Below are 22,233 nucleotides of genomic sequence, written 5' to 3'. Positions count from 1 at the left end.
GCATAGACTGTCCGGAGCTAAACGACCAAGTTGCCGTTTTGCTATAATGATAAAAATGTCAAAGACAATTTAACTCATTATAATCATTGAATAAGTCTTTAAAAATGGCAATACTTCGTTAACATTTATTATCAGTTACATGAATCTAATATTAAAAAACCAAAAAGTCTTAAAAGAAAGATCATTTCAAGTGAGCATGCGACAAATAAATGATAATATCAAAGTGTATTATAAGAAAGCTCAAAATTACAATCAGATCTTTATTCTGGTTTAAAATCCGCTTATAACAAAAGTCCGTGATCAACGGAGAGAAAATTATAGTAAACAGTTGTTTAGGGTGTACAGTGTATCCGGCTATCCGTACATACACTTGGAGGTTCCTCAATCAGTTAAAATCAGGTGAAACGCGCATTGCGATGTCCATCTTACACAGCGAGATATATATTTTTAATAATCTATGTATCAAGAAATTCGCCGCTATTAATCTTCTTTAATCGCTCTTTCAGCTTGGTTTCTAACTCCTCAGATTCCAGCTGTTCGCCTTTGTGATTGTGTTTTTCCTCGTCCGATTGAGATATATCAAGGAGTCCATCCTCTCCAAGTTCAATCTTTTTTAACTGTTCCTCCAGCTTGCTAGACAACTCCTCTGTTTCCAGCCGTTCACCTTTATGATCGAATTTTTCTGAATCGTCCAGAATATTATCTCCAGGATGTTTTTCACTATCAATCCTCTCGAGTTGCTTTTCCAACTTGTTTTCTAATTCGTTCAATTCTATAGTTTCTTCTGTCTCCTCAAGTGGGGTAACCTAACGAATATATTAATCGTTAATAAACAAATATTATGAATATAATCGTGAATAGATAATGTTATGAATATAATTGTTTGTATTTCATGAGCGACCATTTCATGAACCTCTGACCCCGTACAATTTCAATTTCCAGCGCTCCGTTTTATTAAAGATTATAATTATTCTCTTAACCTGTTTTAGTTTGGGTGCTTCGTACTGATCTTCCTCTACTATAACGGGTTGACCACTTTCTACTCTCTTCAATTGTGACTTTAGTTTCCGTTCTATTGTCTTATCTTTCTCTTCCATTATCGTTACCTTAAAAGGGGTCCGTCAAACAGTTACAACTTTTACTGATTTAATGCTGCATTTGAAATTATGTTTAGGACAATCAGGCATCAGTCTATCTTCAAATAGGAAACGATAGCTACAGATTATCTCTAATTTATGATAAGTGGTTTTAAAACTACAGTTGAAGCAGCAGCATATCTCGGGAAACTGAGCAATTTTCCCGATCGTTCTAACATTCCGTTTTCTCACCTCATTGAAGTTCCCGAATTTGTTTAGTCTGAGACCATGGTAATCATCTTCTTTGTCTTCAGCCTCTTCAGCGTCGTCCTTTCTGGCTTTGTTTAAACTACTGAATAAGGAGCATGGTTTCACTTTTGATTTATTGCAATGTTTTGTTGCTCATAAAATGAAACAATTGTGTGTTAGAAAGAGAAATCCAAGACTGGAGTGTGTATTGTGAATGAAATAGAACTGGGGTTGTCATAGAAACTTTATTTATCATGTACTCAGTACTGAATAATTTACTTATTCAATAAGTTATAGTTACTGGCTAGGCAGATAGGATATCTGACATAATTAGTATATTTAACATATTATCTGATATATACAACTTACATCCAGCTAGGTTTATCTTTAACACTCTTTCGTTCTTTTCCCGACTTAAAAAGCATTGCAGCAACAACTTGCACTACTCGGCTTTTAAACCCACGGGGTCTTTTTAATGGGATGTTAGGTTCGGTATCTAGTGCTGGATGGCTAAACTCTGGTTCTGGTTCTATAGAGGATTCATTATCCACAACAGGTTCATCTTCTATTGATACATTTTCTAAAGAGGGTGCATTTTCTATTGAGTCACTATCTATAATAGTAGGTGCATTTTTTTCTGTTTCTATTTCTATAGAAGGTTCATATTCTATAAATACAATACCCCTTGAAGTTACATCTTCTACTGATTCGTTATCCATAGAAAATAAATCTTCTTCTGATTTACTGGGTAGGGAAGGTACGTTTTCTTCTGATTCACTGACTATAGAAGGTGTATCTTCTTTTGATTCACTAACCAAAGAAGATACATTTTCTACTGATTCACTTTTTTGCGAGGATGAAACATCTTTAGATTCACTGCCTTCAATCGAAACATTTTCTATGGTGTTACTGTCCCCGATTGAAAGATTAATGGTGTATTCATTTTCTGCGGGTAAGCCTTTATTCACATTTATATCAATGTCAACGACTTCAGTATTATCAGGGAATGAATGCTCCATTTCTATCTTAACCTCCTCTGACTCCAAATTAATTTCGTCGGGATCAAAATAAATCCTCTCATCTTCAACTTGATCACTACTTGTCCTCGACACTTCATCACCCGAAAGTTTTGACTCTACTTCTAAATTACCAACTTTACCAATACGTCCATCGGGGGGATCACTATCTACCAAATGTTTTGAACTGGAGACAGGAATATGAATTTCCACGCTGAGAGCACTAGCAGTGTCAGTATTATTAACAACAGGTTTAGTCACGTGACGAGGTGTTAGGAGAGGTGTATTCTGGGGTGTTGTATAAGGTGTTATGTTAGGTGTTATACTGAGTTGGGTGTTCATCACCGACTGGTTGGAAACAACCTGGGATATTGCTGTGGTGCTGTTGATGTCTTTCTTCTTCTGACCTGGAACGCGGGTGAAGTGTAATCAGAGTCGCTAGACGTTGATTTATTATAAGAAACAAGAAGCAAACTTAACGATTTTAAATCAAGATTAAAATTAGATATCAGCGAAGAATTTCATTATGTAACATCGAGGAATTTTTTTGATTTACTGTACAGACCTTTTGAGTCTACACCAGTGTACGATATTCCTGGAACCTTCTTCTTCTGCCGTTTGAACTTTTGCAACCAGAAGTTTCGTGTGTCCTCTTTAAGAACAACGTAGAAGAGAAATATGAAGATCCCCTGGATAAGCAATCAGGTTAACTTATCGGACCTTATTTAGGCGGAAAATACATGGGCGGACATAATTTTGGGCGGACATAATATGGACGGTGAGCTATCAAGCGATCACGTAATTTCTGACCAATATCTTGTCACAAGGCAATAGGCATCCATTTTGATTTCACCGTGACTAATCAGCTATTGGAAATGAGAGCAGTAAGTTTACCTGAGGGGCATTGAGAAGTGTAAAGAGCCACCTAAGCGCTATGTTTATTGTACTGTAGTTCCTGTTATCCACCAGGAGGAAAGAGCCAATAATCCAACTCAAGCCTAGTAGAGTAGATACTGCCAGAGCCGACTGTAGCTGCTTCTATGGAACGGAAGAACTTGTTGAAAAAATATCATAAAAACAGTGTTCAGAAGGAATTTGTAATGTTCATGATCATCGGGTATGTACTATTTCTGTATTTCAAATTCTGGTGAAAACTAAACAGTAAACTTACTTGTCTCATCTTGACATTGGAATCACCCATTTTCTGAGCCTTATTCTTGCTGGCTACCAAGATAACCCGTACTATAAAGAAGAACAGCACCCAGTTAACCAGGACTCCCAACACTACAGGGGCGTAGAACGTGGCTAGTCCGTAGGGGTACTTTATAAAACACCTGTACCATGTTATTATTTAATAATGGTAATTACTCGGGTAAGTGTTACTTTTATACTTTTAAGGTTCCCATCATTCATTTAAAAGTCTTGAAAGATATGGTAGTCGAATTATATTCTGTCAAAGGAGAATTCGGTAATATATCCACAGATACAGGGAGCCTTGCCAACAAAATACTGAAATTTCTACTCTCCAAATGGAACTGACGTCTTAGGATCAGCGAACTCCGCCCTCCCCCAAGCAACAGCAATCAGCGGGAATACAAGAGGAGCTCCCCACCCTACCAAACTGTACTTCAGCATCGCCCTACTGATGTAGGTTCCGAACACTTTGACTAGAGCCAGGTACATGGTAGCAGCTTCTACTATCATCCAGCTCAGTTGACACAGCCAGAAATAGTTCAACAGAAATGCGATCTGAAGTTAGTTTGTTATTAGTCAAGGAATTTAATGTGGATGATCAACGTTGATTCAAGGTACAAATCCCGCAGTCGTACAAGCTACTGCACGCTTTTTGCCTCATAGCAGTAGACATTATGGTAAGTAGCCATAATAATTCAAACACTACAGTTGTCAATAGTTACTTACAATGGAGCAGGGGATACTAGGCTCAATGTCATCTTCCGTCTCCACGAATAGGTCCATCAAGAAGAAACAGACGATAGAGAAAATCAGAGCTATAATCAGCATAAGATTTACACGAACAGACTTCATTTTCAAGGATTTCCTGAAAAAAATTCGATTTTAAACAAGATATGAAACAGAAAGGAGGAAGTGCCTATTAAAAACGGCTGTGATAGGGTGATTCCACAATCCACATCAGCATTCATAAACTTCACACTCTAAAAGCACAACAATTCATAATTTCATACGGCACGGCAGGACGCGGCACTGCGCATCACCTTACTTGTTCGGAAGGATGGCAGCAAGAGTTAGGAGCAGACAGAAGAGGCTGATCCCGAGCAGAATGTGCGATACCAGCTCCTCTAGATCGTTCTCCTCCTTCGTGAACGACTGAAATTTTTTTCATTTTACAGAGCGGACAACTTGTGGTCGGCGCTCATTTTTCAGTGTGAGGTAGCCCAGAAGGAAATGAATCACTGAAAGGTGAAAGGTAAATGAAGAGCTTTATGTCCCGCTTACTAGTTTAGCTCTATCTGGTTCCCTGCTACACGGCATGTAAACAGGGATTGGCCAGTTAGAGGCGGTCCGTGTAGGCCATGCACCGTGCTTTCAGCTATACATATATACATATAGTGAACATACCATGAGAACTGCAAAACTAGTGAGATGATCACACGAGCAAGTGACACCAGTCTCTCCCAGCAGTGCATCATCAGTCTCAGTCTCACAACCTGCCTCACTCCAATCTCTCACTGAAGTTTAGACAAGATATAGTATGAGTAAATACAACAGAATATGTACGTTGTTCAAAATAGGAATAGCAATCAATCAACATAGTTATAAATTCTCGAAGCCGTTGGATTCTATTTCCAGTTTTGTTTCTTACAAAAAGGGATAAAAGCTAAGTATTCAAATACTCAACATAATCTCAGTAGCTTAGTAATAACTGAACATACCCTCAATCGCACTGTCATAGTACTTGCAGCTCAGCTTACTGGTTACCAGAGTCTTTCTTCTTGTGTAACTGTGCACTTTCTTCTCTGTTTCATCCTGGGTTCACGACGGTTACTTGGTAACATAATTGGTAACATGTAGATTACTTGGTAACATAATACATATTCCTATATATAGTATAGAGATAATGTAAATAAAGATTACTTGGTATCATATAGATTTGTTAACTTTACCTTAATCTGGAATTTCATGGTAACTTTTTTACCCACTCCCAAAGGTATTATCGCAGAAGAGCTTCTGTCCACGATGTTGATATCAGATATAACTGTTGCTACCAAAGATACCTGAAATCATAATCGTGACTCTTCTCCCATGTAATGTTAATGCAGATAACAGATATCATTGTTTGTCGTCAATCAGGAATCCATTAGGAAAACTCATTTGAGTCTACTAGTCCTCATTAATTAAAAATGTAATCTAGTTAGTAATAAGTAAGAGTAAATCATAACTTACTTCTCCAGTCTCTGCGACCAGTTTCTTAGCGACTGTTTGGAAACTCTCATCAGCAGTAGTCCCTGTAGACACAGCAGTGGATGGGAACGACTTATCAGTCTCATAGTAAACAGCCGTAGCAACCTCGTTCTCAGATGTTGAGAGTTCAGCCTATCCGGGGATAACTCAGTTTATCTTGTATCATCTTATCATTAAAAAAAAGATAAGATCTGAATCATTGTGGGTTTTCAAAACATCTATGAGATGTGTAGTGTGTACTTATTTCGGGAAAAAATCAAACACCTGGTATGCATAGATTAGTATATGAATTTGGATTTGAATTAAAAAAGTTAAACTTGGCTGGAGTGTCAAGACCCACACTGACCTATGAAATAACTGTGATTTTAGAGAGTACCGAGTGATTAGGGTGACACTTACTTTGAAGTAGGTGTTGGTTCCTGACTACACTTACTTTGAAGTAGGTGTTGGTTCCTGACTACACTTACTTTGAAGTAGGTGTTGGTTCCTGACTACACTTACTTTGAAGTAGGTGTTGGTTCCTGACTACACTTACTTTGAAGTAGGTGTTGGTTCCTGACTACACTTACTTTGAAGTAGGTGTTGGTTCCTGACTACACTTACTTTGAAGTAGGTGTTGGTTCCTGACTACACTTACTTTGAAGTAGGTGTTGGTTCCTGACTTTTCCTCGTTGTTGCTGCCCTCAATAACATTCGTCTCACCAGTCAACACTAACAGATTCTTTGTTACTGACCTTATTGTATCAACCTCTGTAACTTCGGCTACAGCAAATCCTGAGAACACTTTCTTTATATTTCTGTATTCTAAAAGGCACTAAAATGTAATGTGATGATGTTTCTATTTAATTAATATATCGAGAACCACTTTGATATGGAAACGTTCCCAACATTCTGCAAGACTTGCAAACTTACCAACAGATTTCATTGGCACAAACGTCGCCTCCGTCCTCTTAGCGATTTCCCCCACAATCTTCACAGCAGATTCCCTGTCAGAACCGGGGTTAAGCTCTATACTAGTAGTAACTAACTAACTAACTAACTAACTAACTAACTAACTAACTAACTAACTAACTAACTAACTAACTAACTAACTAACAAAGTAACTAACTAACTAACTAACTAACAAAGTAACAATAGTAACAACGACAAAGAATCGTATGAAATGTGATCAAACTGCATTTATGGCGATTTATTGTGCTTTGATGTACTCTGAGGAGGATACGAATGTTTAATCCAAGATACGTTAACATATTAATTAAGTATTATGTCATATTATAATATATTATGTTAAATATTTAAAATATTCAATTATCACCTGAACTTATCGCTCGTTCCCTCTTTCCTCATCTCCTCTTCCTCTGCGTTAGTCTGAACATTGTCAACTGTCTTGATGAGGTTGTCAATGGTGGTGAGGGACAGCTCTGATGAAATTATTAAAGATATTATAAAGTCGTGTTAAATATAATTTAAGAAAGTGGATAATCATATATTACATTTATATTAATGGCGTTTTCTTGCCGCGTATAATGTATATATATACATTATACGCGGCATATATAATACATTATATATATATTAACAATTAACACTCACTATCTATATTTACATTCAATACATTAAATATTGCATAAATTAGCATATTATAATAATTCTTAAATTCTTAACGTAAGTTATAAGTATAACCTATATCAGGGGCATCCAGGAAGTCGTCAATAATGTCAGCTGTCTTCTCCACGTCCTGCGAGCTCATCTGTCCACCAGAATATGCTGTAGTTTCCTTGATCTTCTCTGATATATCGTCTTGGGTTTCAGTGGTGACTCCTTGAACTTCCTGGTATAAGGGGACGGTTGGTGGAGTTGGAAGGGAAATTTGGTTTTTTTAAGTGTTGGGGAAACCATCTTATCTCGAAAGGGTGTTTCATATTTACACTGGTATAGAAATGAGTATCTCAAAAATATCATAAATTTCTGGATATAAGGGGCAGTTGGTTGAGTTGGAAGGGAAACCGGTTGTTCTGCGTTCATTAAGTTGATATTATATTAATTAAAATTAATAACCACGCTTTGTTAATTTGAACCTTCTTCTCTTAACGTGATGTGTTTCATATCGATGCTTATTTCAAAATGGGTACCTCAAAAATATCATTAATCTCTGGAGCCACAGAAGAGGGGCAGGAAGAGAAGTCAGTCTCTCTGTATTTACCAGTTGAGCTACAGAACTTCTTGGCGTTGAACTCATCCTGGTAACATGATGACAATAAAGATCAGCTACAGATTGTTTAGTTAGTTCTAAGAGAATGATAGGATTGGTAGTACGACCACATTAAATACCCTGGAAGGAAGTTCTTAAAACATATAAATGATACGAAAGGTTTTATTAACATGAGCTTTAAAAATTCATGTGTATATATCGTGTTCAGTTTACTACTTTTATTAGTAGTAAACTAATAAAAGTAGTAAACTGAACACTGATTCACTGTGTGCTGACAGGGTAGGGTAGTGTTGGTACCAGGTTCAGTCTCCGGCCAGTTATAATCACCAAATACTGCACTGATCTCTCGCTCACTGGCACAGGCTGAAGTGTATTACATGTACTGTGTTACATTACTGTTACAGATTAATGTTACAAATTATTCGACCGAGTCCTCGGAAAGTTGGCAATCTTATTACGACCAAAAAAACCGGTTCTCAGTTTGGGTCTGACATGACATCCTCATTCGATCACTGGTAATAATTTAAGAGAGCACTCTTAAACAGAAGTAATTAAAGTAAGAAAATAATCCAAACCTTTAGGTACAGTTCCATTGGTCCCATCTTGACATATTGGCACACCTATCTCTGATCCAGGAGTATGACAGAATAGCTCACCTATTCCCGCCCCAAAGCACGTGCCCTGCACCTGTATTACTTGGTTATACATGAGATAGTCCTTCCGGTACACTCTACGTTCACCCGCACTGTTTGTGTAATAGTAGTATTCCACATCTTTATTCTTGCTAGATAGAATGGTACACACCTCTGTAATCAATATTAGGAAAATGTTAGTTTTTTCGCTGGTTTAGGCTGTAGCAAATTTATTTGCGTATTTGATGTTTACAAGCGCATTTTGATGACTTGTAAGCATCATTTGATAGGTGCATTAAAATTATAGAAATCCAGTTTATAATAGTTGCATTTTGATGACTACAATTACAAGAAACATCGTGTTACAAGTGTTACAAGTATTACAAGTGTTACATTTGTTACAAATAAGGAACTCCAAAGTTGACTCACCAAAACACTGTTGAGTAGAGTCAGTCTGCGTCAGAAACTCGCACGTTCGTTCAGCTGTTTCTCCGTACTTTAGAGAATATCCATTCTGACAGAAAGTCTGGACTGGTGTTTGGGTTGTGACTTTGGTTCCTGGCGTTGGTGATCTGCGGCCGGCCGGCTCCTCCAACACCGTGCACACCTCTGGTGGTAATACTATTATTTAAGTGTCAAGTTTAAGTAGGTAAAGATTACGGAGCATTAGTAACCACTAGTAACCACTAGTAACCATTAGTAACCATTCTCAGCAGTTGTAATGACTGATGAAAGGTTGAACTAATTTAGAATATTAAAAAATCCTGATTAGATAAGATGTATGAAAACCCAGGGTGAAAGATGCTGGTTACAGGTAAAGGACCTCCACATAAGTAAGCCAACTCTAGTAATAATAGCCACGAGTAAAAGTGGTAAAGAAAAGGATCTAAGTTGGCCAAAAAATTGGCTTATATAAAGGGTGAGTTGGCTAGGATCTATAATCTCTCCTTTGAGACCAACACATACATCCCAGCTATTGGAGAAGGTATCCTGACACCCCTTCAGAAGCCAGGAAAACCCCGAGGTCCGATAAAGTCTATCCGGCCCCTCACATTGCTAAATGGAACTAGAAAAGTCCTATCCCTCGTAGCCTTGAACAGAATCAATTACCACGTTGATATGTACACTGGACCTTGGCAGGCGGCATACAAGCAGGGTCGCAGTTGTGCTGACCTGGTATGGTCTCAGAGAATGTTGACATCAGTGGTTACCAGGCGCGAGTTTGAGTATAGTAAAATCAACATTGACATGACCGCTGCGTTTAATACTATCCGCAGACAGACCATCATCAACCTCCTCATTGATGCAGGATGCTCTAGAGACGACATTCGCCTAGTTCAGTACCTCCTCTCAAATACAACGCTCAAGGTGACGGTCAACAGATCTGAGTCTGGTGAATTTGTGATTAATATTGGCGCTTACCAGGGAGACAGTCTGGCAGGTAAAGTGTTTACATTGACCCTTGCCGGTGCCCTGAATCACATCAGAGCCGTGATCAGTGTCACGATTCCTAGACCGAACCCCCCAGTCTCTGATAGAGGCCTCCCGTTAGAGTCCGCCTATGCTGACGATGCTGAGCTTCTGAGTGAAGATGGTCAGATCCTGGTGAAGATACTAGAGATTGCCAGTGATATACTAAGGGATTGGAGTCTCTTTGTTAACGAATCAAAGACGGTGTTTACAAGAGTGTATTTGGCAGATACAGATGCTTTAGATGCCCATGGCAATAAAATTAGAGGAGATGAAGAGTGGCGAGAGTCAGTGCTATTAGGATCAAAGCTCTGCTCAGAAAGAGATATTGTCAACAGACGCAACAAAGCCAATGTTGCCTTCTACACCTACAAGAAAGTCTGGTTGAATAGTTCTGTTCAGATCAGTGAGAGTAGAAAGCTGAAGCTGTACGAAGCTCTTGTCACTTCAGTGTTGTTGTATAACTGTAGCAGCTGGGCTGCTCCTAAAACCGTAATGGCATCTGTCGACGTTCTTCAAAGGAAGCATCTGAGACAGATAATCAACACCTATTGGCCTACGGTTATCAGTAACGAGAATTTATATAAGAGATGTAATGTCAGACCCCTTACTGAAAGGATCAAGAAAGCAAGATGGAAGATGCTTGGGCACGTTCTCAGAAGCGGTGATGACACTCCCGCCTTCTTATCTTTCAGATTTGCATGTTTAGGATGTTTTGACTACAAAGGAAGGAGGGGCAGACCTCGTTCAAATTTATTTGATTTATTATTAAAAGACATTATGACAAAACAAATTATTGTGATTGTAAATAAAAGATTTAGTTTAAGTAATTTCAACGATTTAGTGTACAAAGCTCATGATAGACGTCTTTGGAGAAGTTATGGGTGAGTCGAGACTACTCGGCCACTCGATTTTATGATTTAATTTCTATTATCTTGTGTTTGCTGTAAATAGTTGATTAATAATAATATATAAAGGGTATAAAAAAAACAACAATAACATAACATTACAACGATCACTATGACGCTAAGCAAGATAAGAACCTGTTGGAGGAACACAGCTTGTTATCTGTATAGATCCTTCACGTGGCTTACTAAGTATGTGGAGGTCCTAAACCGAACTAAGCAAGATAGGAACCTGTTGGAGGAACACAGCTTGTTATCTCTACAGATCCTTCACGTGGCTTACTAAGTATGTGGAGGTCCTAAACCGAACTAAGCAAGATAGGAACCTGTTGGAGGAACACAGCTTGTTATCTCTACAGATCCCTCACGTGGCTTACTAAGTATGTGGAGGTCCTAAACCGAACTAAGCAAGATAGGAACCTGTTGGAGGAACACAGCTTGTTATCTCTACTGATCCCTCACGTGGCTTACTAAGTATGTGGAGGTCCTAAACCGAACTAAGCAAGATAAGAACCTGTTGGAAGAACGCAGCTTGTTATCTCTACAGATCTCTCACGTGGCTTACTAAGTATGTGGAGGTCCTAAACCGAACTAAGCAAGATAGGAACCTGTTGGAGGAACACAGCTTGTTATCTCTACAGATCCCTCACGTGGCTTACTAAGTATGTGGAGGTCCTAAACCGAACTAAGCAAGATAGGAACCTGTTGGAGGAACACAGCTTGTTATCTCTACTGATCCCTCACGTGGCTTACTAAGTATGTGGAGGTCCTAAACCGAACTAAGCAAGATAAGAACCTGTTGGAAGAACGCAGCTTGTTATCTCTACAGATCTCTCACGTGGCTTACTAAGTATGTGGATGTCCTAAACCGAACTAAGCAAGATAAGAACCTGTTGGAGGAACACAGCTTGTTATCTGTATAGATCCCTCACGTGGCTTATTAAGTATGTGGAGGTCCTAAACCGAACTAAGCAAGATAAGAACCTGTTGGAAGAACGCAGCTTGTTATCTCTACAGATCTCTCACGTGGCTTACTAAGTATGTGGATGTCCTAAACCGAACTAAGCAAGATAAGAACCTGTTGGAGGAACACAGCTTGTTATCTGTATAGATCCCTCACGTGGCTTATTAAGTATGTGGAGGTCCTAAACCAAACTAAGCAAGATAAGAACCTGTTGGAAGAACGCAGCTTGTTATCTCTACAGATCTCTCACGTGGCTTACTACGTATGTGGATGTCCTAAACCGAACTAAGCAAGATAGGAACCTGTTGGAGGAACACAGCTTGTTATCTGTATAGATCCCTCACGTGGCTTATTAAGTATGTGGAGGTCCTAAACCGAACTAAGCAAGATAAGAACCTGTTGGAAGAACGCAGCTTGTTATCTCTACAGATCTCTCACGTGGCTTACTAAGTATGTGGAGGTCCTTAACCGAACTAAGCAAGATAAGAACCTGTTGGAGGAACACAGCTTGTTATCTCTACAGATCCCTCCCGTGGTGTGACGTCACTACCGGAACAAGGTTCGCACTCTGTCATACCAATATTACTGTTGTACTGGTTTCGAGGACACAGGCTACACCCGGGCCCATCGTAGAACTCCCCTCTGTCACATGGCACTGGAAGGTGTTTAATTATTAGTTAGTCACGTGATTAGGCTCACTCTGTGATTGATATAACACATAAAATTCACTGTACCATTATATATGGCCAATTTTTTAAACCGCTGGAAACTTGTATTCTTGACAAACAGTACGACTAACCGCAAGGAGTTTCCCCATCCATCAATACATGTCCGTATTTGCAATCGTTTTTCACACCGACCATATTCAGATCATTATTATCTGTAAACTTAGTCCCATCCACTGTTATATTAAACGCAATATCATAAAATTTCTGGTTTAATGCATCTCCTATCACAGTTATGTAAGTTTTGTTATTGTTTTCATTTCCGGGAAGCTGTACTCCCATAAAAAAGGTTAGCAGTAAACTTACATCATCCAAAACTGTACATTTACCACCATCCTGAAGGATAAAAGATTTATTCAAAACCATTTTCGAAACCTAGGAATGTCCCGATTTTTTTAATCAGACGCATGTTATTTTAAATTTTCTATTTTGCGGCAAAATTGTTGAATATTAAGCGTAACAACTAAACTTTATTATTGCAATGAAAAAAAGCATGTAGTCTTCACTTGGGATTAAACTTCAGAGCATTAATGCTCTCAAACTATAAGTTAAAAACAAAACCTCTCCCTTTACATTACTTAGTACTTACTCTAATGTAAAAGCAATTGGTAGTTTCGTGATCATCCGATTCGTCACCTTCGATTTTACACATGAACTTGATTTTTTGTAATTTCTCTACGCCATAGAAAGCAGATCTTACAGTTTCAGTGAGGTTTGTTGGGCAAGTTGTAGTGGAACGAGAGGGTCGGTCAGGGTCTTCATCTCCGTGTATAGAGGAAGGGGAGAAACTCCCCGTCCATTCTAAGAAAAGCGTATATCCGAAAGTCTCTGACAAATTACATCTGTTAATTTATAGGTTAAGTTAAGAGATTTTATCTTTAAGTCGAACAGTAATTTTCTTTTTTAAGCATCCCCAAATTTGTCACACTTGTGCAGGGAACGTGTCTTATAGGACTGATTTGATCTTGGTTGTTGAAATTGAGGAAACTTGTTAATCTATGTTATATTCATGAATCTGTCCACCGTGGTAATTTTTGTATCATGCTTGCTCATGTTTTGAAGGCTCAAACAAACCCTTAGGTAAACAAAGGGGCTAGCACCTAGCAGGTGGTTTAAAAGATTAAGGACTATATTATGTATGAGGGGGATATGAACTACATTTTTTAACCAATCAGCTTTCAGCATTAACCAATCAAAACCTTTGTCAGAACAATATGGTTCCTTCCTTCTTCACCTTCCCAGCAATATTCGGATTTACAAGCCCTGAACACCTCTACAAGAACATAGTATATATCCATGACCTTATCTGCCAAATTATAATGAATTGATCCCATAATACTTAATTCCTTCATAACTGAAATAATGCCCACATTAAATAAACCAACCTCTACAAGAAGGGAAGACCCCGAAAGGGTTATAAAAGCCCATATGAGACCACTGGGAGGTAGCTGGGTTGCACGTGACCTCCATCTCAGACACCAGCCCTGTCTGTAATGTATAGGTACTTGTGTAGAACCTCAGTAAGGGGTTAATACAAGAGTAGGTACACCGGGTGGGAGAGCTGCAGGTGAGTTTGGAGATACCGTCAGGTGGGGGAAGGGGCGGGCACGCTGGAGAAGTTTCTTCAGCTGTTGTTCCTGGAATTCAGACGGAGTTCATAACATATTAGAATTTGATTTCAGACTCTAGCTTGATAGCTTAATTGCCAGAAAATACCAAGTTGACTTCTTATCTTAAAACCGGGTGGTGCACTACCTGACAATCCCCGGGTTTTATCAGAACTAAGATAATGAGAACTGATGAGAGGTAGTAGAGGGGAGAAAGTTAATCAGGATGAAGGATTGAAGGAGATATGAACCTATTTAAGAACTTGAGATTTATAAACTATAAAGGTACTCACCACCACCAATACAAGTGGGTGGGGTTTCATCTGAACTGTCAGGACAGTGCTTTACTCCGTCACACTTCTTAGTAGAGGGTATACACCCTGATTTGTCTTGGCATTGATATTGGTTTTCACTGCAACTCTGCACTGTAAAGTGTTACAACGAGTTAGAAAGAGTTTAAATGAGGTATACACGTGATAAGATGCCCATATAAGGAGTGACACGTGACATGATGCCCATATAAGAAGTGACACGTGACATGATGCCCATATAAGGAGTGACACGTGACATGATGCCCATATAAGGAGTGACACGTGACATGATGCCCATATAAGGAGTGACACGTGACATGATGCCCATATAAGGAGTGACACGTGACTTACCACACTGCGACTGCTCTTGGTTTACTACAGCTCCTGAGGGACACGGGGTACAGTGTTCCGCCCCTTCTAAACTGAATTGATTAGTAGGACATGCCTCACACTCCGTGTATGTGCTGTCCTTGTAGAATCCTTCTCTGCAAGCCTCTGTAAAGTATTTGTTGTGATTTAATTGCTGTTTAGATAAAGCTTTCCCTTTCAATGATATCCGAATGTTCATTCTTGCTATATTAAACTTTGTTTCTCATGTAGTTGTACAACTTAAGCCAGGACTGAAACTACAAATAATTGGTGCCCGCTAAAATAGACGGTTTGGGTTAGATCGGGGTTAATACAAAATGTCAGTTAATAAAAATATTGATAATTGAAAAGAATTTTACTGTTTTACCACATTGTGAGCGTTGTTGATCAGCTTCAGTTCCCGGTGGACACACCTCACACCTCATCATCGAGTCGTCTCTGTACGAACCTCTATAACAGGAGTCTGAAAAATATTCACAGGGGTCAGAAACTATCTTAATCTCAATATTGAAATGCTATTAGACGGTGTTATTTTCGTTTATTTTAAGTTCAGCTTTATTATTTATAGGATCTTTCAGTCTCACCGCATTGCGTCTGTTCGGGGTTGGCTTGATTTCCTGGAGGACACTCCTCACACACTGTCATTGAGATGGATCTGTAGGAACCTGCCTCACACCGCGCTGGAGTACATTTCATTATTCAAGGCTTCACAAACCTTTTGAAAGTTTTTCATGAAAATGTTGTACATATGAAAGTATGTACTATAAATCAACGGTTACGCAAATAATAACAGTCTATTGCAAACTTACTATGTACAACCTTCCGTTCGGGAGCTTCTTTTGTTTTCCCATGTTCATCAGATTGTATGACACAAGCGAACACATCACCATCTCTAATAGTGCTGACAGGAATCTCTAACGAAGTGATCTGACGACCGGCCTCAGCTTCAAAAGTACCCTTATCAACCCAATAGCCATTCTCATCTTTGTTTTCTATATTTACATCAACACCCTCCCACCTCCTCACCCATCCCACCCCGTCCAGCTCCTTTGTGAGACCGGATACTACACAAGATATTGTGATTGTTGTGATTGTTGTGGCTGTGCCGTCTTCCACTTGGCTACTCACTGGTTCTACATCTGTGGTTGTGGGTTTGTTTCGTTTATCTCATGTTTGAGATATTCAATCGTTTTATACTAATTCCGGATCAAACGATAGCGTTAGATCATCCTAAGTGAAGTTGGTCTAAGAATTTATAAAGTTGAAATTGCCAGGTTATAAAAGACTGTTGAAACTAAAAGCAGAATACTGATCCCACTTCATTCGAGATATGGATCATAGATTCTTCAATTTAGCACTTACTTAGTGTGAGAATGTCTGCAGAGACAACTATATCAGATGATGGTGAAGGTTCCAGTGTATTGTATTGAACCGACCTAACCGAACACGTGTAAACGAAGGAGGTTTGTCCGGAAAACTCTCTCATTTTGGCTTCTTTAATAGTAAGAGTTGCATGTTGAATTCCAGCCTTATCAACCTCTCCATCGTCGATTTCGTAGTACTCTCCTATACTTGATTTTGAAACCGCTCCACCATCTGGTTCTGTCCACGTTACGTAGACCGGATGATTTGCATCCAAGTCACCAATTGTACAACTTAGTGTTTGATCGACAGCAGTAGTAACCAATTTGGTTGTAGGGGTGGCAGCTGAAATGGTGGTTTCATATCAATGTTATTTTAGAATCTTGATAACGAGGATTGCATGTTTTTATCGGGGCCATGTAATTGCGGGCACATTTTACTGTGCAGTACCGTGTATGGTTTCCCGTCAGATTTAATAGACGGGGCCGGGGGCAATAATTTATTCGAGTTTATTTTATACGCTATAATTGCTGTACTCTGTAAAGTTTGAGAAGTATTTAATAAAAAATAAAAATTGCCTCACGAAACACTGTTTAAAAGTGCCACTGTATTGCAATTGTATACTCAACAATTTCCGGGATACTTACTGAAAACTTTTAAGTGGACAGTAGCCTCCTGCCACGCCGCATCTGCTGTAGTCCTGACAAGACATTTATAAGTAGTATCCTTGATGTTATCTACACCAGCCACCGATAGAGTGGTAGTTTGAGAAGAGGAAGAGGCGTCAAATGTTCCGGACACTCCGTCAAATGTTCCGGACACACTGCTCGCTACTTCGTAACCCTCTGAGTCTCTCCATTTCACCTCCGCAAGTTGTTGCCTTAGATTAGTTACATTGCAAGATATGTTTGCGTCGGTACCTTTGAGTTGTTCCTGGTTTACTTCTGTTATATCTGAAATAAGGAGCAAGTTAGATCCTTTTTAACTGTACTAATACATCATCAAATAACGGAGTAGTTCGCTGTTTATTAGTCTCATGATTGAAATACTGATATCTGGATATTATCCGGTTGGAAGAGACAAGGACAAGTGAAACAAGGAAGTTAGGAGTAAGGGCAAATTTTCGGCGTCAACGCCATCTTCAGGCTAAAATTGTTATAAATGTTAGTATATAATAAATGCTTCTATACTAGTTAAAATGCTAAATTAAAATTACACACACTGAATACAGGTTACATCAAATGGTATTATACATTACATTGAAAATAGTGATGTACACACGTTTTACACTCTGTCCAAGTACATAATATCTACTGAACAGCAGGGTCGTGTGCTATTTGTTTAAATTTGTCTTTGAATATGTTGTAAAAGAAATCCCTTAAGCTTCTCGCACTCTTGAACTTTGTTATTGATACTAGGTTTAAATAAATTAATGTAGTAAGCTTCTGTCACTTTACGTTTAATGGTGCTATATAAGTTAATTTCTAAAATATCGAAGGAAATATCTGGTTCTATGTTATCGTGAAACTCTGAATAATGAGCAGCCAACGCATTATCAGGATAGGTTAAAGGCCTGTTGACTGCTCTTCGATGCTCTGAAAATCTATCGTGTGCTGTTCTACTCGTTTCCCCTATATATAGCTCTTGACATAATTTACACGTAACTTTGTATATGACACATTTTGGTTTGCAGTCGTGATTTGTTGTGATGAGTGGACATATATGATACAGTTTGGTATGGTGCAGTGTGGTTTGTCGTGTGGTCGTGATGAACATAAGATCTCTGAGAGTTTCTTACCTGGTGTGAATATGAATTTGACCGGTAAGTTGTGTGAGAGGGCAAATTGAGTGACTTCTTTGGAAAATGGCTCGTTGATGAATGGTAGAGTGCATGTTACGTGGTCGGTATCTTGTATGTTTGATGATGAAGGGTTATGACGTGTTGTAGGTGAGAGAGGGTCAAGTCGTCCAGTTTTGTTTATACGTCGTGGGTCTTGGTAACCGTTGTTGACCAACAAGTTGTCTACTATCTTCATGGACTCTTCTTTATACTCTGGTGTTGATGAGCAAAAAGCAGCCGTTTTGTAGAAGTTCTTGATGGTTGCTACTTTAGTTCCCTCATTGTGGTGGCTGTTGGCGTGCAGTGTGATATTCTTTTTCTGTTTCTTTCTGTAGAATTTGTGGTGTAGTGTTCCCTGTTCGTCGATCTTTATCTGGGTGTCGAGGAATGGGGTGAAATCCTGACGGCTTTCCGGATAGTCAATTTCCCATTTGAGCAACTGGTCTGGGTCCTCGTTTGAGATGGACTCCACTATCCTCAGAGCTTCTTCTTTGGAGCTGGCTAGACTCCCGGCATCATCCACGTATCTCCGGTAGAATGAGACGTGTAAATCAGTGTAAATCGATCTTCTCTCGAACATATATACTCGTACTATCGCTCCTATTGGTGATGGTTGGCACCCCATGAAGAGACCAATTTTCTGGAGGTAGAGTCTTGAGTGATATGTAAAGTATGAGTTGGTGAAGACGAATTCAAGGATCTTGTGGATGTGCGTGAGTGTTAGACCCCAGGTGTCGAGGTCTTCCCAATGTTCTTCGGTGAGTGTAATGAGGTCTTGAATGCAGCCACTGATGTTGATGTTTGTGTACAGTGCTGTGACGTCAGCTGTGAAGAATGAGAGACCTGAGAGTTGTTGATGTGACATGTTTTGAAGCTCTTCTAGGTGAGTGTGTATATTGCTCAGGTGAGATGGAACATGATTAAGCAGAGGAGATAGAATAGATTTAACAATCCAAGCAAGCTTCTCAGAAGGGGAATTTATACAAGACACAATTGGACGTATTTTACAATTAGAAATAATATCTACATCTGAAACTAAGACATTACAATCAAATTTATGAGTTTTCTGTATTAAATAAATAGTCGGTAGTTGGGTATTATGTGATTTAAATAAGTCTACTGTTTTGCTGTCATAATTAAGAGAGAGACTGAGAGTAATGTGTTATGGACAGAGATAAGTAGGATGTGTAAGAAAATTGGTCTCTTCATGGGGTGCCAACCATCACCAATAGGAGCGATAGTACGAGTATATATGTTCGAGAGAAGATCGATTTACACTGATTTACACGTCTCATTCTACCGGAGATACGTGGATGATGCCGGGAGTCTAGCCAGCTCCAAAGAAGAAGCTCTGAGGATAGTGGAGTCCATCTCAAACGAGGACCCAGACCAGTTGCTCAAATGGGAAATTGACTATCCGGAAAGCCGTCAGGATTTCACCCCATTCCTCGACACCCAGATAAAGATCGACGAACAGGGAACACTACACCACAAATTCTACAGAAAGAAGCAGAAAAAGAATATCACACTGCACGCCAACAGCCACCACAATGAGGGAACTAAAGTAGCAACCATCAAGAACTTCTACAAAACGGCTGCTTTTTGCTCATCAACACCAGAGTATAAAGAAGAGTCCATGAAGATAGTAGACAACTTGTTGGTCAACAACGGTTACCAAGACCCACGACGTATAAACAAAACTGGACGACTTGACCCTCTCTCACCTACAACACGTCATAACCCTTCATCATCAAACATACAAGATACCGACCACGTAACATGCACTCTACCATTCATCAACGAGCCATTTTCCAAAGAAGTCACTCAATTTGCCCTCTCACACAACTTACCGGTCAAATTCATATTCACACCAGGTAAGAAACTCTCAGAGATCTTATGTTCATCACGACCACACGACAAACCACACTGCACCATACCAAACTGTATCATATATGTCCACTCATCACAACAAATCACGACTGCAAACCAAAATGTGTCATATACAAAGTTACGTGTAAATTATGTCAAGAGCTATATATAGGGGAAACGAGTAGAACAGCACACGATAGATTTTCAGAGCATCGAAGAGCAGTCAACAGGCCTTTAACCTATCCTGATAATGCGTTGGCTGCTCATTATTCAGAGTTTCACGATAACATAGAACCAGATATTTCCTTCGATATTTTAGAAATTAACTTATATAGCACCATTAAACGTAAAGTGACAGAAGCTTACTACATTAATTTATTTAAACCTAGTATCAATAACAAAGTTCAAGAGTGCGAGAAGCTTAAGGGATTTCTTTTACAACATATTCAAAGACAAATTTAAACAAATAGCACACGACCCTGCTGTTCAGTAGATATTATGTACTTGGACAGAGTGTAAAACGTGTGTACATCACTATTTTCAATGTAATGTATAATACCATTTGATGTAACCTGTATTCAGTGTGTGTAATTTTAATTTAGCATTTTAACTAGTATAGAAGCATTTATTATATACTAACATTTATAACAATTTTAGCCTGAAGATGGCGTTGACGCCGAAAATTTGCCCTTACTCCTAACTTCCTTGTTTCACTTGTCCTTGTCTCTTCCAACCGGATAATATCCAGATATCAGTAATACATCATCCTAGTAACCACAAGTTTGCAGTATTTGTAATATAAATGGTTGGTAAGCTTTAACTTATTGCGAAGTTCGCAATCGCTTTTAAGTTCTAAAATTTCATTAATTTGTTGTGAGTCTGACACCAGCTTTGTTTTGAATCAGACTTACGTGCATCGGAATTTCCATTCTGGGAGTCACCATTGCCAGAAGTTTCACTCTCGGTATTTCCATTCTGGGAGTCACCATTTTCAGAAGTTTCACTCTCGGTATTTCCATTCTGGGAGTCACCATTTTCAGAAGTTTCACTCTCGGTATTTCCATTCTGGGAGTCACCATTGTCAGAAGTTTCACTCTCGGTATTTTCATTCTGGGATTCCCCATTGTCAGAAGTTTCACTCTCGGAATTTTCATTCTGGGAGTCACCATTGTCAGAAGTTTCACTCTCGGAATTTTCATTCTGGGATTCACCATTTTCAGAAGTTTCACTCTCGGAATTTTCATTCTGGGAGTCACCATTGTCAGAAGTTTCACTCTCGGTATTTCCATTCTGGGAGTCACCATTTTCAGAAATTTCACTCTCGGTATTTTCATTCTGGGAGTCACCATTGTCAGAAGTCTCACTCTCGGTATTTCCATTCTGGGAGTCGCCATTTTCAGAAGTTTCACTCTCGGTATTTCCATTCTGGGGGTCGCCATTGTCAGAAGTTTCACTCTCGGTATTTCCATTCTGGGAGTCACCATTTTCAGAAGTTTCACTCTCGGTATTTCCATTCTGGGAGTCGCCATTGTCAGAATTTTCAAACTCTGCAATCTCATCGTTGTCAACTACTACATCCCCATTAGCTGCCTCATCCTGTTCTTGTCCAGTAACTTCAACAGCTACAATTACCTGAATATTAAACGAGAATCAACAATATGATATCACGTGATAGTAATAACTGATGTGAACCAGTCCTAATATAATGATATCACGAAATTTTCTATGAGAAATCAGTTAATCGATAATTTGTTAGGTATTTAAACATCTTTTTAATTTTTGTTTGTTGTCAGTAAAACTTTTAGGTCTCAAATCACCTTACGGCTTACCGTTATCAAGATCAAAATGATTACATTGTCTGTCATTCGTTCTTTTTTAAGCTTCTCCGATTTCTAAAAATGAAACTATTGTTTAATTAATGAATGATTGTATTAATGCTTTCCATACAAAGTTACAACAAATTCTTCGTGTTATGCATCCTGGGTTTGGACAGGATATGACCCGTTTAAAATATTTCCATCACGATACATAATTCTCAATAAATGTAATAGATTTGTAGTGTTGTAATTAGTATAGTATACTGAGTAATGGATTATATCGGTTCAGTATTGTGTATTATATGACACTAGATAAGATCTATGCAAAACTTTGCTTAACACCTATACTAGGAACAAACAATAATTTC

At 38.8% G+C, this 22,233-nt stretch overlaps 3 protein-coding genes across 4 annotated transcripts in view; 2 read left to right on the top strand and 1 right to left on the bottom strand.

The window, feature by feature from the left end:
* LOC134820255 (cystinosin homolog) overlaps positions 1-22,233 on the top strand; it is a 96,045-nt gene that overhangs the window by 47,619 nt on the left and 26,193 nt on the right. The gene's annotated exons all lie outside the window — the stretch shown is intronic.
* Positions 1-22,233, top strand: part of LOC134820254 (nascent polypeptide-associated complex subunit alpha, muscle-specific form-like) — a 69,515-nt gene that overhangs the window by 37,045 nt on the left and 10,237 nt on the right. The window lies entirely within an intron of this gene.
* Positions 38-21,940, bottom strand: LOC134819758 (uncharacterized). The gene is made up of 35 exons (XM_063829895.1): positions 21,878-21,940; positions 20,960-21,680; positions 16,987-17,292; positions 16,340-16,684; positions 15,787-16,116; positions 15,562-15,657; positions 15,345-15,440; positions 14,960-15,103; positions 14,591-14,722; positions 14,076-14,327; positions 13,280-13,518; positions 12,765-13,026; positions 12,456-12,620; positions 9,056-9,235; positions 8,570-8,800; positions 8,260-8,357; positions 7,915-8,022; positions 7,466-7,613; positions 7,098-7,203; positions 6,695-6,768; positions 6,420-6,556; positions 5,765-5,914; positions 5,485-5,595; positions 5,254-5,347; positions 4,940-5,049; positions 4,581-4,687; positions 4,262-4,400; positions 3,882-4,090; positions 3,513-3,675; positions 3,236-3,379; positions 2,907-3,030; positions 1,695-2,748; positions 1,329-1,428; positions 981-1,106; positions 38-806 (listed from the first exon to the last, which is right to left on the bottom strand). Exons 1-35 carry the CDS (start codon positions 21,911-21,913, stop codon positions 456-458), a joined length of 7,188 nt encoding a protein of 2,395 aa, XP_063685965.1. The 5' UTR covers positions 21,914-21,940; the 3' UTR covers positions 38-455.

Source organism: Bolinopsis microptera, chromosome 8 (assembly GCF_026151205.1).
Source record: "Bolinopsis microptera isolate Bmic1 chromosome 8, MBARI_Bmic_1.0, whole genome shotgun sequence".
NCBI classification, from domain to species: domain Eukaryota; kingdom Metazoa; phylum Ctenophora; class Tentaculata; order Lobata; family Bolinopsidae; genus Bolinopsis; species Bolinopsis microptera.
This window is presented reverse-complemented; position numbering and strand designations above follow the sequence as displayed.